This window comes from Mirounga angustirostris, unplaced genomic scaffold (assembly GCF_029215605.1).
Source record: "Mirounga angustirostris isolate CCGP_5_RB_7025 unplaced genomic scaffold, mMirAng1.0.hap1 SCAF_1, whole genome shotgun sequence".
Classification (NCBI taxonomy): Eukaryota; Metazoa; Chordata; class Mammalia; order Carnivora; family Phocidae; genus Mirounga; species Mirounga angustirostris.
Window position 1 is genome coordinate 165,045,586 of NW_026991709.1, and position 17,423 is coordinate 165,063,008.

The 17,423-nt window shown below is 48.3% G+C and overlaps 1 protein-coding gene across 1 annotated transcript in view; it reads right to left on the reverse strand.

Annotated features, from left to right (window-relative positions):
• Window positions 1-16,527, reverse strand: part of TTLL3 (tubulin tyrosine ligase like 3) — a 28,413-nt gene extending 11,886 nt beyond the window's left edge. Inside the window, 10 exon segments of the mRNA XM_064592712.1 lie at window positions 434-677; window positions 3,455-3,603; window positions 7,166-7,361; window positions 8,646-8,744; window positions 9,478-9,592; window positions 10,331-10,459; window positions 11,578-11,675; window positions 11,817-11,985; window positions 14,418-14,509; window positions 14,709-16,527. Coding sequence (XP_064448782.1) covers window positions 434-677; window positions 3,455-3,603; window positions 7,166-7,361; window positions 8,646-8,744; window positions 9,478-9,592; window positions 10,331-10,459; window positions 11,578-11,675; window positions 11,817-11,985; window positions 14,418-14,509; window positions 14,709-15,066 — 1,649 coding nt within the window. The 5' untranslated portion in view covers window positions 15,067-16,527.
• Window positions 16,528-17,423: the final 896 nt, after the last annotated feature.

Genomic DNA, 17,423 nt, shown 5'->3' on the forward strand with positions numbered 1-17,423 from the left:
ATAACATATACCATCTTTCAACCTATTAGATAATTTTACTTATTACGTTCATTGCTTATCTATGAGTAACAGCATTAAAATGATGCCTTATGAGCATAACATACTTAACATCACTCATTATAAAAGAGATAAAATTAAGATAACCATTTTCTACTTAGAATGGCAAAGATAATCAACATTGTTGGGTAGGATGTAGGCAGACACATTTCATACTTGCCCAGCTTATGTGCGGGAATGTGAACTCTTGAGAACTGGGCTCTTATTTTGGTCACTGCTGTATCCCAGGTGCTTAGAACACCCTTGGATGGATGGAGGACCTGACTGCCTGCAGAGTCTGTGTTTGGAGCCCAACATGGCACTGGGGAACCACCTGTTCCTTGTCAGCTCCCAAGCTAGACAGGGGAGCTCAGAGGCGATAAGGGATATGGCTCACTTGTCAAGGTTCTTCAAAGAAAAGGGCTGTGTGGAGAAGCGGATGTAGCTGTCACGGTAGAACCACACGGTAAGTGGGTTCCAGTCGGTCACCAGGAACCACTGTCTCAGGTCAAATTTGGTGCCAAAGATGAGCAGAGGCCGTTCAATATACTTCTGTACCACCCACTTGCCGTCCTTCATCATCATGGGGTTGCCATCAACCAGCTTCAGCATCTCCTCCAGGTGGTCCATACACATGATGCCTAAGGGGGAAACAGGGTGGTCAGGGATCAGGTCAGGCTTGGGCTAGGAGAAGGGCCAAGGGACCACGGACAGCTCATCTTAAGCCCTCATCCCTACAGAACCGATAGGGCCAAGTAGGTAAGGCTGCTTCCCTCAGAACCCTGTTCCCTTTGGGAAAGCTGAGGATCTGCTGAAGATTAAAACTTTTTTTTTTAATTAACCACTTCTGTTTGATTGAAAAATAATATATGCACAGATAAAAATTCAAACCATATTGGGCTTTTTAAAAAACCATGTGCATATATGACTTTGATTAGTTTTTCCCAATAATTAACAGAATATAACAAAAACAAAAAGCAGGCAGTACAAAAGGATATACAATAAAAAATACTTCTTTCCCAGAGGCAGCCAACCGCTGCTTCCAGGTCTGACGTATATTCTTCCAAGCTATGGGAGAGTCTACATGCCTTGCTTTGATAGGATTCTATACATCTGAACATGTTAAAGATTTAGAATAGTTCTTGACGCACGGTGAGCATTCAGCAAATGTTAATTCCTACCATTATTATTAGTTATCTGTAGAACGAATTTCTAGCTGTAGATTTGCTGGCTCCAGGGATATGTACATGTTTTCATTTTATATTACCCAAGATGTTCTACCAATTTGCACTTCCAGCAAAAGTGTATGAGATTATGTATCTGCCCACATCCTACCCAACACTACTGATTATTTTGGCTATTCTTCTAGGTAGAAAATGGTTATCTTATTTTAATTTTATCTCTTTTATAACAAGTGACATTAAGTATCTTATATTTATAAAGCATCATTTTAATGCTGATAATGATCAGAGTCATGTGGCAAACATACATATTCACAAATCAATCTCACTCCTTCATTCTTTGGTCCCCAAAGCAGCCCGATCACCTGCTAATGACACAGAGTAGCCTATGCCTGGTTCCCAGGCCAGAGCCTTTCTCAAATGGCCAGAATGATCACCAAGATTCCCAAGAACATGATGCTTGTGACCTTTTTTTTCCCTTTAAGATTTTTTTTATTGGGGCGCCTGGGTGGCTCAGTTGTCTGCCTTCGGCTCAGGTCATGATCCCAGGGTCCCACGTTGGGCTCTGCACTCAACAGAGAGTCTGCCTGAAGATCCTCTCCCTCTGCCCCTCCCCCCACTCGCGCTTGCATGTGCGCGCACACTCTCTCTCTCTCAAATAATCTTAAAAAAAAAAAACAGGAAGACTGTCCATAACAATAAGCTAAAAACAGGGGAAAAAAGGCAGATCTAGATATACTGAAATGAAGTGATCTCTAAGATTTATTGTTAAGAAAAAGAAAAATGCAAAAAAGAAATGAGTAATACTCATATGAGTAATACTCATTGAAATGAGTAATACTCAACTGATATGGAAAGATATAATAAATGCGATAGGATATAGAATAATATGTTGTTTAAAATAAAACACACATGCGCACACACACCCTCCCTTTCCCTCTCTCTCCTCAAATGCATAGAAGAAAGCCTAGAAAGAAACACACCAAACGGTTAATAGTAGCTATCTCAGTAAAACCAAGAGTAGCTTTTGTTTTCTTCTTTCTATGTGTCTGTAGTGCCTGGTCTTTTTTTTTTTTTTTTTTTTGAGAGAGAGAGAGAGAGAGGGTGCACATGCACGCCAGAGCGGGATGGGGAGGTAGAGGTGGGGGAGAGGGAGAAAGAGAATCCCAAGCAGGCTCTGCGTTCAGCACAGAGCCCAATGTGGGGCTTGATCTCACGACTCTGAGATCATGACCTGAGCCAAAACCAAGAGTCAGATGCTTAACTGACTGAGCCACCCAGGCACCCCTGGTCTTTCTTCTTTTTTTTTAATAATACATATTTTCATAATTGGAAGAAAACCACACAAGTATTTTCAAGGTAGGAAAAGAAAAGACCAACATGCTGGTTTCAAGTGACATCCTCGAGAGGAGTGTCCCACAGTGTCTGTACCTTTCACTTGGACATGAACAAACTCATCCAAGAACAGTATTTGGAAGAATCTGGATGTCTGTTTTCCACATCTTACGAGTCCTTAACCAGATTTTTTAGGCTGGGCTAATGCAGCTCCCCAACTTGCTGGCTCTCCTGTTATAATTCCACTCACTGGGCTGAGCAGCCAGAAGAACAGCTAAAAATTATAGCACTTACACAGCAGTTACTACATAAAAGCACATATTATACTTACTTAATCCTCTCTAGTAGGTAATATTGGTTCCATTTACCAAATGATGAAATGAGGTAGAGAAGAGGTTAACTATCCTGCCCCAAATCTTACAGATAGAAGGAGGCAAAGTTTGGGCTTGACCTGATGTAGTCTGGCTCTCAGCATCCATACCCTTAACACCCTGCTATTTCACAAGGATGCACTGGTCAAATCAGAGAGCCCTTAGATGACAGGCTACTGCACACGAGTATCACCAGACACACCTAACGCATTAACCCAACTCTGAAAGCAGGAGAGGAGATGACACTCGTCACAGCAGCCAACGTTTATGGGGTGATTACTCTGTGTCAGGCACCACGGTGAGCTTTAGACACACAACCTCATTTAATCCGCACCTCACAGGATGAGGGAACTGAGATTCAGAGAGGTGATGTAACTTGCTCAAGGTCACACAGCATGTTATAGTAGCAAAGCTGGGATTCAAACCCAGGCAGTTTGGCCCCAGTACAGCCTGCACTGTTAAGCTCCCTGGCCTCTAGTTGGAGAGGCAGGCTGTAGGGTGCTGGTGTAGGAAGCAGGGGCTGACTCCCACCTCGTCCTCGGGACTTGGCTCCCGGCTTCACGATCCAGATGTTGCGATCTCCTTCCATGTCCATCTGGGGCACCACAGCCCGCAGCTGCTGCAAGATGTCTTCACAGCGCTGGACCTGAGCGTCGAGGTGCCTGAGTTCTACCCCCTCGCTGTGGGGAGATGATGGGACATGGGCAGGGCTGGGCCTGGCGGCAGCCTGGTACACAAGACAAGAGGAGACACGAGACCACCCCCCCAGGCCATGGTCCAACCAGCCGGGCTCATGCTTTTCCCCAAGAAACGCAGATAGGTCTCCTCCAAACCTCCACCCCACCCTCAAGCTGCCCCCCAAATTGTAACCAGCCCAGGGCGCCGTCTGAGAGTGCTGGAATAGGAGAGAAGAGGGAAAATTCCACAGTTTACACACCGTCCCACTCTAATACTCCTTCTGCCACCTCCCTTCTATTACAATAAAACTGCCTTGGCAGAATTTAATCACACCAGCATCTGATGATGAGGCACCACTACACGCCGGGCACGGTGCCAGGGGCTTCACATATGTTATCATTAATCCTCTCTATGGCCCTGCCAAGGAGGTATTACTGGTCCCATTTTGGGACCATTCAGTGCCAACTGAATGGGATAGTTCAGGGACTCGCCTAAGGCCACATATTGAGTTCAGTGGCTGAGCCAGGATGCAAACTCTGTCCTGCCTGATCCCTCCACCCACAGGTGCTTTTGGGGGTTCATTCCCCTCCAAACCTGGACCTACAACTGGTTGACAGATGGGTCCCTTCCTGGTCTAATTCTTCCCAAGCACATCTGTATCACACAGCCCCCTGGCTTGTCTCTCATCCCAACCACCCCACACCTATGCTTATTTAGCTGTTGTCTGTTTCCCTTCACTGGAGTCTAAGCTCCGTAAGAGCAGGAACGTTGGTTAGCGTTTCCCCTCCCCCAGCAGTATACCTGGCACTTTTACATGCTCTCGACAAAGTCTGTTGACTGGATGAATGGTTGCCCGCCTCAGCACTGGGCTGTACAGATAAGGGTTCCTGGACAAAGAGGGACTCTGTTCCCTACAGGACACAAACGTCCTGACCTAAACCAAGTCACGGAATACCTCACACGGCAGCCTCCTCCACACCCTCCCATTCCTCTCCCTCTGACTGAACAGGCAGGAAGCTTCCCTTAGATGCTAATCCCGCGTTATATCTTAGCCTTACGAATGTTCCAGCCATGAAGAACTTCCAGTTCTCATCCTGAGGAGGCAGGAGCACCCAGTGAGCAGCACCAGGAGTAGAGAGAGCAGCCAGATGGAGGGGGCTCAGCAAGGCCTCTTAGGAACAGTCGCACCTGCTCCCTTTTCTGTGGGCCACGGCATGAGAATCTACTCAGTAAACCTGTGGTTTGGCCCAGGAAAGTGTCATATGAGGATGGCAGGGGCATGTGCAATTTGAAAAAGTCTATTAGATATGACAATGTGATTTTTGTATTTAACAAAAAAGAAAAAAGCGATCAGTGTTTTTGCAGGAAGTCAATCTTGATAAAAGCCTGGCTGGTGAGTCATGGATTTGTTTCAAAAAGTTGAAAACACAGCAGTAAATACTGAATGAATTAACAAAAGTTAATGATCTATAACTTCTGTGAGTGAACCATTTAACGCTATATATGTCATATCATGTAAGTAAAAAAGATTTTTTTTAAAGATTTTATTTATTTGACAGAGAGAGAATAAGCAGGAGGAGAGGCAGAGGCAGAGGGAGAAGCAGACTCACAGCTGAGCAGGGAGCCCGCTGTGGAAATCGATCCCAGGACCCTAGAATCATGACCCGAGCTGAAGGCAGATGCTTAACTGAATGAGCCACGCAGGTGCCCCTAAAAAATATTTTTGACTGGGCGCCTGGGTGGCTCAGTTGGTTGAGCAACTGCCTTCGGCTCAGGTCATGATCCTGGAGTCCCTCTGATCCTCTTCCCTCTCGTGCTCTCTGTCTCTCATTCTCTCTCTCTCAAACAAATAAAATCTTTAAAAAAAAAATTTTTTTTTGACAAATGTCCCCAAGGCAAATATTTTTTAAGTAAGCTCCATGCCCATCGTGGGGCTTGAACTCACAACCCCAAGACCAAGAGTCACATGTTCTATCGACTGAGCCAGCCAGGCGTCCTTATATGATGTGATATTCTATGTAATCCCGACCTTTGAGGAGTGCCTATGGCCCTCTGGAACTTGCCCCAATCTAGGAATACAAAGGACTCATGTTCTTTACACTTAATGTTCTAACTCAGTCTTGATAATTCTTAGTTTAAGAAGGGTAGCTTTTTCTGGTACTTTTCTGGTAGTTAAGGGGAAAGTATAAGATCATCTAGTTTTTAATTTCTAACATTTAAAAAAATTACAAATGAATTATTTATCAAAGATGCAGGTTTGCTCAGTATGTCATTCATTCAAAGTTCACTTACTAGTTCTTTAGTCTCCCCTATAAAAATCATTAAGTCTGCCCATTCCTTTCTTTCTTTTTTTTTTAAAGATTTTATTTATTTATTTGACAGAGAGAGACACAGCGAGAGAGGGAACACAAGCAGGGGGTAGTGGGAGAGGGAGAAGCAGGCTTCCCACAGAGCAGGGAGCCCGATGCGGGGCTCGATCCCAGAACCCTGGGATCATGACCTGAGCCGAAGGCAGAAGCTTAATGACTGAGCCACCCAGGTGCCCCTGCCCATTCCTTTCTATTACCACGCGGGCTGAGGCCCTTAGCACTTCCACCTGGCTTGTGGCAAGCCTCCCCACTGAGCTGTGTGCCCCTTGAAGGCAGGGACTACACTTCATTTCTGGAGCCTGGCACCATGCTGGGCACATAGGAAGTGCTCAATAAATGCTGGGTGTTCTCCTGGCTTCAGAGTGCTTCTCCCTTTCTCTCTGCTGCACACCTCTGCTGAATCGAATCCCAGTCTCGACTCAACTCCCTTCCTCTGATCAAGAACATTTTCCCAAAGTGTGTTCTGAAAATACAGCCCCCCAGGATGCCTGTGGTGGGGCGGGCGCTGGGGTAGGGGTCACGCTAACTACAGGATAAACTGCGCACGGTATCTCTCTTGGAGGTTAACGCCACCCACAGGTTCTGAAAAGTCCGGCGTCAAGGAATTAATTAACTTTGCTTAACCTAATGTTTTCCAAATGCAATTGACCACAAAAGCCTTTCTTTCATAAAATCGATTTCTGCCCTGCAGAACTAAGCATCCTCTGTAACACACTTTGGGAAACACTGGCCTCCAGGATAAAACCTAAACAACTTAACAGATTCTCACTTTGTGAGTGAATACTATGAGTCTGTGCTGCGCACATAACACAAATTATCCTGTCTAATCCTACCTCTGAGGCAGACATTATTTTAAAATCTATTTTGCATGTGAAAAGTAAAGCTCAGAAAGATTAGTGACGTTGCCAAGGTCAAAGAGCCTGGAAGCTGCAAAGTCAGGACTCTCTGACGGCGCAGGCCATGATCTTAGTCATTATGCTAAGCCCAGATTCCGGAAGAATGGTTTGGAACCTATCATGAAGGCAGTGGGAGTCCCTGAGAGTTCTTGAGCAGGAGCAGCAAGGCAAACAAAAGGGGGAGGCCTGGGGAGGAGAGTGGGGCTGCATTACATATGCATCAGCTCAGAACACAGAAGCCCCCTGAGAGCAAGGGGAACCTGTCCACACCCCACAGTCCTAGCGGCAGAGGTACTCACTGGACCACTTGGTAGTAGCGCTGGAGGAAGACGGACCAGCCCTCAGGGCTGAGGTACAGCGGCGCCTCCAGGTCCTTGTCGATGTCCATGTGAGCCAGGTTGCTAAGGTGCTCCTCACAGGCGCACAGAGCCTCATCCACAAACTCTGGGGACACCATCACTGGCTTTTTCTCCTGTTTCTTGGGCTGTTTGTCTCCTGAAGATAGGAAGGGACCTGTCACTAAGCGACATGCAAGGCATATAACATGATACAGGCCACAGCCCCCACTGCTCCAAGGCCTGTCATTTACCCGAGGCCTTACCTTGAATACACCTGGGGCTCAGCACACACCTGTATCCCCTACTGTCCTGGGACCTGTCACTTACCTGAGGGTTTGTTCTAAATTCCCCTGTGACCCTAGTACTCACCCTTGGCCCCCACTGTCCCAGGGCCTGTCATTCACTTGAGGTTCCACCCTAAATGCCCCAGAGCTTCTCAGCTCTTGTAGCTCCAGCACACACCTGCAGCCTCTCTGTTCCTGGGACCTCTGACACACCTAAGGCCCTTGTGTCCCTGATCCTGGCACACAACAGTCTTCTTTGCACCTGACACACTCAGGAGACAGCAATGGAGAGATCTCTCTCTGGAAGAGGCAGGGATTTTCCTCCATCCAGTAGAGCTGTCCCTTACTTCCCTGAATCCATGGCTGATAGGCCCTTGGATTATAGGATGGGCACTTTGAGGTAGGAACTAAGTGCAGAGACAGAAAGGAAGAGCAAACAATAGGTTGGGCCAACATGCAGTAGGGGATTCTCTGTGTCTCCCTCCACAAAGCACAAGGGGTCCTCAGACAACATGGAACTACATGGTTTCACTGCTTCCTCCTCGTCAGAGATGTGAGCTCCCCACAGGCAGGGATGGACCATGTCTTCTTAATCTGTCCTCTCTATAGTGCTTGGCCACATGCCAGGCCCATGGAGGGCTGAATGATGCAGTGGATGATTAACAAATGGGTCAGAAAACAGGTGGGTGGGTGGTTGGGACAGAAGAACAGATGAGTGGGTGGGGTGGAGGATACATGGTGGTGGACAGGAGAACTCCTAAAAGCAGGGGGATAAATGGGTAGGTGGGTTTGTGGGAGAGTAGGTAGGAAGGTGGGGGCATGGACAGATGGATAAGGAGTGTGGAATGTGGAGCTGAGAGAAGGTAGGTGAATGAGTAGATCAATAGTGGGGGAATAGGTGGGGTGATGGGTGAATGAATGGATGGATGGATGGGCAGGTGAATGTGAGCTCAGTGGGGTAGGAGTAGGTCAGTAGGAAGGTAGATGGATGAGTAGATGTATGGTTGGACAAGTGGGTGGGTAGATGTGGGGATGGGTGGGTGGGAAGGGGTGATGAAGGAGATGGATGTGGCTAATACATAGATAGCTGTATAAATAAACAGATGGGTGGGTGAGAAGATAAATAGGTGGGGAGTGGAGGTAACCAAAGTACTTACCTGGGGACTCTTCCTCTTCTGCCTGGATAGAGTATGACTTCCATTCGGACTTTACCACCAGCTTGAGAACGTTGCGGGCAGCTGTCAGCCAGAAGTCCTCTGCTCCCGGGGCAGGAGATACCCTGCTCAGCCCCTAGGCTTGAAGCCTGTTCTGGTTCCGGAACCTGATCATAACCTGCCCCATTTTGGATCCGGAACCTAACTACCTTCCGACTCTACACTCTGGGGTTAGAACCTGGCTCCTGTTCAGTTGTAGAACCAGGCCTAGAATCTGACATGGCTCATATTCTGCCTTCAGAATCTTGCCTAGAACTGTCGTCCCCTTCTGTTCCATATCCACTTTTGATACTTACTCTAGCCTGAGAACCAGATCTGAGCACAAAACCAATGTCAGGTTTGGAGATGAATTTAAACTTAACATCTAATCTGAACACAAATTCTGACCTGAATTTAGAACATGTTCTGAAGTTGGAAACTATTCCACCTTAGGAGCCCAAAGTCTAGAGCCTTTTCTAGATTTGGAACCCAATCTAGCCAATGGAATTTGACATAGGCCTGGAACACACTGTGGACTCCAAACTCAACCCATTGACCAACTTTTAGAACCTGCTTTAGAATGCAATCTGAGCTATCTAAGCTCTTCTGAAGGTCCGGGCTGACCAAGCTAGGAAGTTCATTAAGGGAGGCACATTAGGGAAAGGTAGGATAGAGGATGGAAGAGGAAATCTGCTGGAGTGGATGAGGGCATAAAGAGAGGCTTTTGCTCTCTAACATGAACCAGGGTTTTAGCCCTCATGCTTCGGCCTGGGGCATGGGGCTGGCATCTCCTTACCTATGAAGGCCTTTTTGTCATCCTCAGCCCCCAGGCGGTAGCAGCGCGGAAAGAAGGAGTCAGCATCAGCCTCATCAAACCATGGCAAATTCCGGAGATTGAGACATAGACCCACCTATGGAGTTAGCTGCTGAGGGGGCACAGTGGGACTTGCCCAGACACCTCTAAGGGACTCCCCACATTTGGCACACACCCAGACAGCTCAGGGAGATCCTGCTTGAGTGTTCTCAGAGCCTCTGCCGTACTTGCTAGGCCTGACTCACTCATATCCATCCCCATGTGTATGCCCACACAGTTTGCTCTGCCAAGAATGCCCCCCATCCCTTCTATCCACCCTCTCACATTCTTAAAGACCTGCCTCCTCTGGGAAGCCTTCCCAGCCTACACCAATAACATAATAGCATGTTCCAATAATAAAGCCCTTCATTCTTATCACAACCCTACAAGATAGGTCCTCCTGGTGTTCTCATTTAAAGACAAGGAAACTGAGGCTCAGAGAGGTGAAGTCACTTGTTAATAAACCCAGGTGAGACAGAATGGATCCAGCAGCCGGATATCCCTTGCTTAGTTGGTAAGGGCTCTCTTGTTTACAGTCATTGGATGTGGTGTTTTTCTGGCTCCAGATCCTGTTTGGATTCTGGAGTCTATTTTAGTCATTATGTCTACATGTGCCAGACATGCTGCAGGGGTTGGATTCGAACCCAGGCCTGCCTGACTCCAAATCCCACTGAATCATACACCTCTCTGCCTCCTGAGAACTCTCTCTTCCTGACAAGGAAAGCAAGGAGTGGAGTTGCCGGCCCAAGAGCTAGCGGGTTAGAAGCTACCCTGCCCGCTCCCGTGGGGAACCCACCTTTGTGGTAAAGGAGCCAGCCCGGGCATAGTGGTTTATCATTTGATCCTTGGAGAGGAAGCGACAGTCCAGCACATCCCGCCGAGTGGTCCAGATGAAATAGGGGACCTCGTTCCGAACCATGCGGGACTGGGGAGAGCCGAGGAGACAGGGGAGACTGGCATGGGCAGCACAAGGCCTGAGGAACCTTCTCCCCAGCCTGCTGAGCAGGGTGGGTGAATGGAAGGAGAAGATGCTTCCAAGGTGGCCTCTAGCCCACACCCCATCTTTGTGTATGGTAAGAAAAAAACATCTCTTCCTCCAGGGCACACACTTGTGAGCAGAGAATAGGCTGGCTTGCAGGACTCCTGTGGCCAGGTGCCCCTACTCAGTGACTAAGCCATACAACTGAATGCCACACTTTTGTTTCGGCCCATGGTTATCAGTGACTTGCTCAGTGGCAGAACCTGGACTCCAAGCTGATGGGCACAGAACATGTGATAAAGGTTCTCTCAGGGCTCTTCCTCCTCCATCCTTCCCACAGCTCTGGAGGGTAGGGTTACTAATAGACAATGACATCCACGTGCCAGGCCCTGTTCTAAGTGCTTTTCTTTCTTCCTTCCTTTTAAAGTGCTTTTCATATCAACTCACTTAATCCTCACCACAACACTATGAAGTAGGTGCTACTGTTATCCCCCTTTCACAGATAAGGGAACTGAGGCACAGGGAGGGCAAGTGACTTGTCCAAGAGCTCACATGGTTGAGCCATATGAAATTGCCAGTGTTCAACATTTCCTGACATACAAAAATGGCAATTTGGTACATTCAGCTTAGTAAATGGTGGTGCCAAGATCCAAAGCCAAGTATCCTCACTTCAATACAGAGGTGTCCTCACCTCTACATCATCATATCAGCCTCTTTCAGAGCTTTTTAAGCCCTTCCTTCCAGCCTTCACTTGCCAAGGGCTGTTATTTGGAAGGGGGAATTACAAGGGAATTACAAGGGGGAATTACAAGGGAATTACAAGGAGGTTATGCTGGCTTCTGGTATAACCTAGCAGGGTTCTGATCCCAGGCCAGCCTTGTCTGAGCCTCACTGTGTCCCTCACCACTCTGCTGGCCCATCCAGGCTTTATAGAAGCAATCAGTTTTTACTACGGATAGGGAAAATGAGGCCCAGAGAAGGAAAGGACTTCTCTGAGGTCACCCAGCTGGATTCTAGTGCTCTCCCTCTCAGCCCCTCCCTGCCAGCCCCCCGGGAGCCCTCACCATCAGAGCATGTGTCCCATCTAGGTCATCAAATTCCAGTAAATCATCAAAGTCAAACAGCTGCGGTGGCCGAAATGCCTCGTCCTCTTCTTCATCCTCTGTGGATGTAGAGCCCAGGCCTGGTGAGGCCCCTGTCCCTGCCCCATAGACCCATACCAAAGTCTCAACCCTGGGATAGCAGGAACCAAAGGAAAGGGACTCAGGAGGGGCAGCCTGTGGAAAGGGAGGGAACTGCTTACCATCCTCAGTGGTGTCACTATCACCCATTACTGAGCTATCCAGATCCTTCTGGGGTGGTGGCAGGGTGGTGCCCGAGTGATGGACCATCTTCTTTTCCACCCAGCCTCTCCGGCGCAAGAGGCACCGTATCACTGGGTAGCGGCCTTGGATCATAAAGATCTTTTTCTGCTGTAAGGTGAGAGGAGGATACTTGGTCAGTATCACCCAAGTGCCAGACATACGAGATATAGTGGTGAACCAGACAGTTCTGGTTTCTGCCTTCAGGAAATTTTTATGTTCCAGCAGGGGAAATAGATTATAACCAAGTAGAGAAATAAATATGTATAGTAATAATTATAATTGTAATAGCTAACAATTATTGAGTACCTACTATGTACTGCTTAGTTTATATATATTACTAGCAATATGTATTTTTTTAAATATTTATTTATTTATTTTAGAGAGAGAGACAGACAGAGCATGAGTGGGAGGGGTACAAGAAAAGGGAGAGAATCTCAAGCAGATTCTGCACTGAGTTCGAAGCCCAATGTGGGGCTCAATCTCAAGACTTTAGATCACGACCTGAGCTGAAACCAAGAGTCGGGTACCACCGAGGTGCCCCAATAATATGTATTTTTTAATAGATTTTATTTATTTATTTGACAGAGAGACACAGAGCGAGAGAGGGGACACAAGCAGGGAGAGTGGGAGAGGTAGAAGCAGGCTTCCCGCTGAGCAGGGAGCCCAATGTGGGGCTTGATCCCAGGACCCTGGGATCATTACTTGAGCCGAAGGCAGACACTTAACAACTGAGCCACCCAGGTGCCCCAATATGTATTTTTAATAGATGCTGTTATCCCCATTTAACTTGTTATGAAACAGAGGCATAGAGAGGTTGAATAGTTTGGCTACACAGTGATTAAGTGAAAGAGCAAGGATTTAAATCTAGGTTGGCTGCCTCCCAAAACTGGATACTTAATGGGGACTCAGACAGATTAAAAATACATGCACGGGAAGGATAAGAAGGAGCCATGAATGTACAGAGTTGGGCAAATGGCAGTTCAGGCAGAGAGAAACGCATGTGCAAAGGTCTTGAGGCTGGACAGAGGTCAGAAGAAACTGGAAGAAAGCCAGGGAGAATGGGGTGTGAAAATGAGGGGAGAGCTCCTGAGGAAGCTGGTAGCAGCTAGACTGTGGAAGGTCCTGCAGGCCTTGAACAGACTTGGATTTAATATTAAGAGTAGCATGAAGCAATAAAGGCAAAGTGAGCATGATATGATTGGAGGCTTTATAAGTTGGCTTGCTGCTATACAGAGAACAGATGACGGGGCTGGGGAGGGAAGCAGGGAGACCAGTTAGAAAGCTGTTATAGGGCGCCTGGGTGGCTCAGTTGGTTAAGCGACTGCCTTCGGCTCAGGTCATGATCCTGGAGTCTTGGGATCGAGTCCCGCATCGGGCTCCCTGCTCGGCAGGGAGTCTGCTTCTCCCTCTGACCCTCCTCCCTCTCATGTTCTCTGTCTCTCATTCTCTCTGTCTCAAATAAATAAATAAAATCTTAAAAAAAAAAAAAAAAGAAAAGAAAGAAAGCTGTTATAAAAAGAAAAGAAAACAAAAGAAAAAAGAAAAGAAAAGGCTGTTGTGGTTTGTGCAGGAGAAAAACCACAATAGCTAAAATGAGGGTGAAAATGTGGAGAATGTGACAGATTAGAGACCTGTTTTGGAAACAGAGGTGACTGGTTTTGCTGATGGGATTAGATGTGTAGTAGGTGAACAGGGTGCCTGGCTGGCTCAGTCAGTACAGTATGCGACTCTTGATCTTGGGATTGTGAGTTCAAGCCCCATGTTGGGCATAGAGCACCTGTCTAGATGTGTGGGTGAACGAACAGAAAGATCATATTTCTGGCTTGAGCAACTGGTTGATGAGGAAGACGGGATATTAGGGAGAATGACAGGTTTAGGCAGGAAAATCAAGAGTATGGTTTGGAGCATGGGTTTGAAATGCTTCTAAATTCTCTCTGGATGGAGATGTCAAGTAGGGGGCTGGATCTAAGGCGTGTGGAGTCAGAGGAGAGACTGGGCTGGAAAGGGCACTTAGAGGGCGCAGCACATTTACTGGACTCACAGTCAAGGAGATAGGTGTGGGGAGGGATCCAGGGAACCAGGAAAGCTCCGAGGAGCCTTCAAAGGCAACGGAAAAGCAGCAGCCAGGGAGGGAGAAAGGAAAACTTGGTGTTGTGTCCAGACAAGGGGGCAGGGTATGTGGGTCAGCAGTGTAGAATGACACGAGGTACCAGACCAAGATTAGGACAGAAAAGGGGCTGCTGGATTTGCCTCCTTGGAGGTCATGAGTGACCTTGATTAGAGTGGTTCCCGATGAGAATGGGGAAAGGCTAGGAACCAGAGTGGTAAGAGCTGAAGGGGTGAATGCCAGGTAAAGAAGTTAGACAATTCCGCCACGAACGGGTATTGAAAAATTGGGAATATTTTAGGAGGGGTGTGGGATCAAGGTTTTTGGTTTTGTTTGTCTGTTTTTTAAAGGATGTAAGAAGACAGTTCACGGAGGCAGGCTAAGCCACTCTGAGGGCCCTTTCAAGACACCCCCCCCCCCACCCCCCTCCGACCTTGACAGCTCTCTCCACGTGGATCCTGGCGTTTCTGAGCCGGCCCATGTGGTGAGATGGCTTGGAGAATCCTCGCCAGAGGACAAGGGAACCTGCAGAAAGATGCAGCGTAGGGATGGGGCAGGCTGAAGGCTCAGCCTAGCGTCTCTCCCGGCCTCCGATGCCCACACTCCTTTCTCCACCCTTCATCCGGATGCCCACACTCTCCCGACCCCTCATTCCCTCCACCCCAAGTCTTCTCGTCCTTGCAACCACCTCCGGCCACGATAGGCTCGCCGCAACGGGCCTCACCATCCGGCGACTGGGCATCATCCGGAGCCGGAGTGTGCGGGGACCCAAGGGGGCGGAGATCCGCTGCGTTCTGGGTGTGGGTGCCTTGGGCCAGCGACTCGAAGGCATGGCCTAGGCGGCTCAAAGAGGGACTGCCGGCCCGGCCTTTGCCGCCAGCGCAAAGCCCCTCGGGACAGGCGGAGCCGGGCCCCGGCCAAGGCAGTGTCTCGGGAGGCCGGAACTCTAAGTGGCACGCCCAGGGCCATGGGGCGGGAGAACTGGTGCGGCCGTCCTCTTGGCAGTACCAGGCGGTGGAGCCCTGGTGCGCGAACCCCAGCTCCCCCGCGCTCGGGAGCAGCGCCGCGCCGGGGCCCTGCATGCGCCCCTCGCGGCGCACGCCCTCCCAGCGCGCGAGAGCCCGCCTCCCCTCTGCGCACCGCCTCCTCTCAGGGGAGCAGGGCCCTCGGTTCCGAGGCCCCGCCCCCTGTTTGCTGTCGCCCTGGAAACCATTCCGCTGGCACAATCAAGCCTCTGGTAGGGGGTTCGAGTGCTCCCTCCTGCGGACTGAAATCCCGACCGCTAAGTGGGGTACCGAAGGTGGAAGCGCAGAGCACTGCGCTGCCAGTTAATTTCAGTGTCGTGGTTCCTGTGGCTTGAGTCATTCCACAGTATGGAGAGCAACCGTGCTAGGCAGTGGGCTAGGTGCTGGAGACTGGAAGAAGCTAGAGATGATCCCTGACCTCATGGATCTTACAGCCCAGTGGAGGGGAAACAAAAAAGCAAGCAACAAAGGAATAAAACAGCTGTAGGTATGGTAAGGGCAATGAACAAGCAGCAAACTGAAACCAGGAAGGGGACATACGTTAGACAAGAAAAAGGTATCCTTAAGAGGTGACATTCAAGCTGAAGCCTATGCAAAGGACGTCAGGAGTCGGCTAGGGAAGAGGGGTAGGAATAGCATCCCAGACAGGAAAGTCTCAGCAACACCCCTGACAGAGGTAAGAATCTTTCCCTGGAACTAAAAGGTAGCCAGTGCGGCTGTAGCCTGGTGAGGTTGGACCAGATGTACAGGGCGTGGCGGATGGGCCTAGGGTAAGGTCCTTGGGGACTGATCTGAAAACCAGGGCAGTATACGAAGAAAACAATGAGAAAGTAGAGTGCAGCACAATCCCCCCGCCCTCAATAACTTGGGAATAGAAAAACAGATAATCATTTTGAGTCAACTGCACAAAAAATATAATAGAACAGTTAGGCGCAGCCCTCAGGACTGTAAAAACTGTATGTAAGTAACCTTTTTGGAGGTTACTACTTTTTGGAGGTAGTGGCAAAGTATGATCCTCCGAAGTCATAAGTAATATAATCAAGGCTCCAAAATGTTACTTTGCCTAAAACCACACAGCAGAGCCAGCAGTGGAACGCAGGTCTAACCGCAAAATCCCACTCTTCAACATAAACATTATTTAACCTTAGTACACAGTTATCACTTAGATGGATTACCTATTAGTCATGGATGTACTGAAGGAGCAATTTGAGGTGCAAATTCCAGCAGTGATCATTCAAGCAGAGTGCAGGTAAGAGAGTACTCTGGTCCAAAGACCCAGCTTTGTTAGCAGGGTAGATCTGCCGGTACAGTGAAGGTGGGTCCTCAACCTCACCGTCCAGCCAATCTCTACCTGAGATCACTCTTCTCACCCGCCCTTGGTTGGAGCCTGGACTTCCCAAAAGGCATGCCCCCAGAAGAGGGCAGGCTGATTGGCAACCATCCAGTCTGTTCTTTCCCATCAGCCTGCAAATCTGGTTTTAGGGCCTCTGGATCCTGGGAGATGGATCTATGACAAACGGCTGGCTCACCTAGGCAATGCCGTCCTGTGAGTGTTGAGGGAGCAGCTGCCATACTCTCTTGAACCTCCAGCTTCACTGTGAGCACCTTTAACATTCACTGCAAAGCTAAAACATAGCTATGTGCCCCAGGGGGCACACCTAATTCTGTAAGACAGGAGGAGGAGGCCACAGAGATAATGTCATAAAGGGGATGATAGCTGTCCAAGTTGCCCCCACCCCCAACCCCTCCTCCCTTTAACATGACCTTGTCCTCCACCTCAAGAGACTTTTTGGTGACCTGGAAAGCTTTTGAAAGCTCAGCTCAAAGGCTGAAAATTTTCCTGACACCCACTTCCATAAATATACCCCGCCCACCCTGTAGACTACCACAGAATCAGTTTGTAAATATGAAACACTTCAGTTGCACCTTCAGTTCAACCTTCAACACTTCAGTTACACACCCAGCTTTCACTACCCACCAAGTCTCTCCAAGACAGGGATAAGTTCACTCCCCCACCCCCCAAGCCTAGCCCAATGAAAATTATCAGTTTGGATACTGGGCTGGTAGAAAGATCAGCTGTTGTTTATTCAGTACCTATACCAAGGTACTGTGTCGGCCTATTTACATTATCTCCACTTTATAGATTAAGAAACTGAAGCACAGAATATAAGGAACTCACGCAAATTCAGCCTCAAGAGTCAGGACTTGAGCACAAGTGTTTGTTCTTAAGGATTCAGCAAGGTCTAGTGCTGTCCAATAGAACTTTCTCCAATGATGGAAATGTTCTATGTATGTACTCTGACATGGTAGGAATTAGTCATTTGCAGTTATTGAGCACCTGAAATGTCTCTGGTGGGAATGAGGAAGTGAATTTTAAGCTTTATTTAACTTTAGTAATTTAAATAGCTTCACGT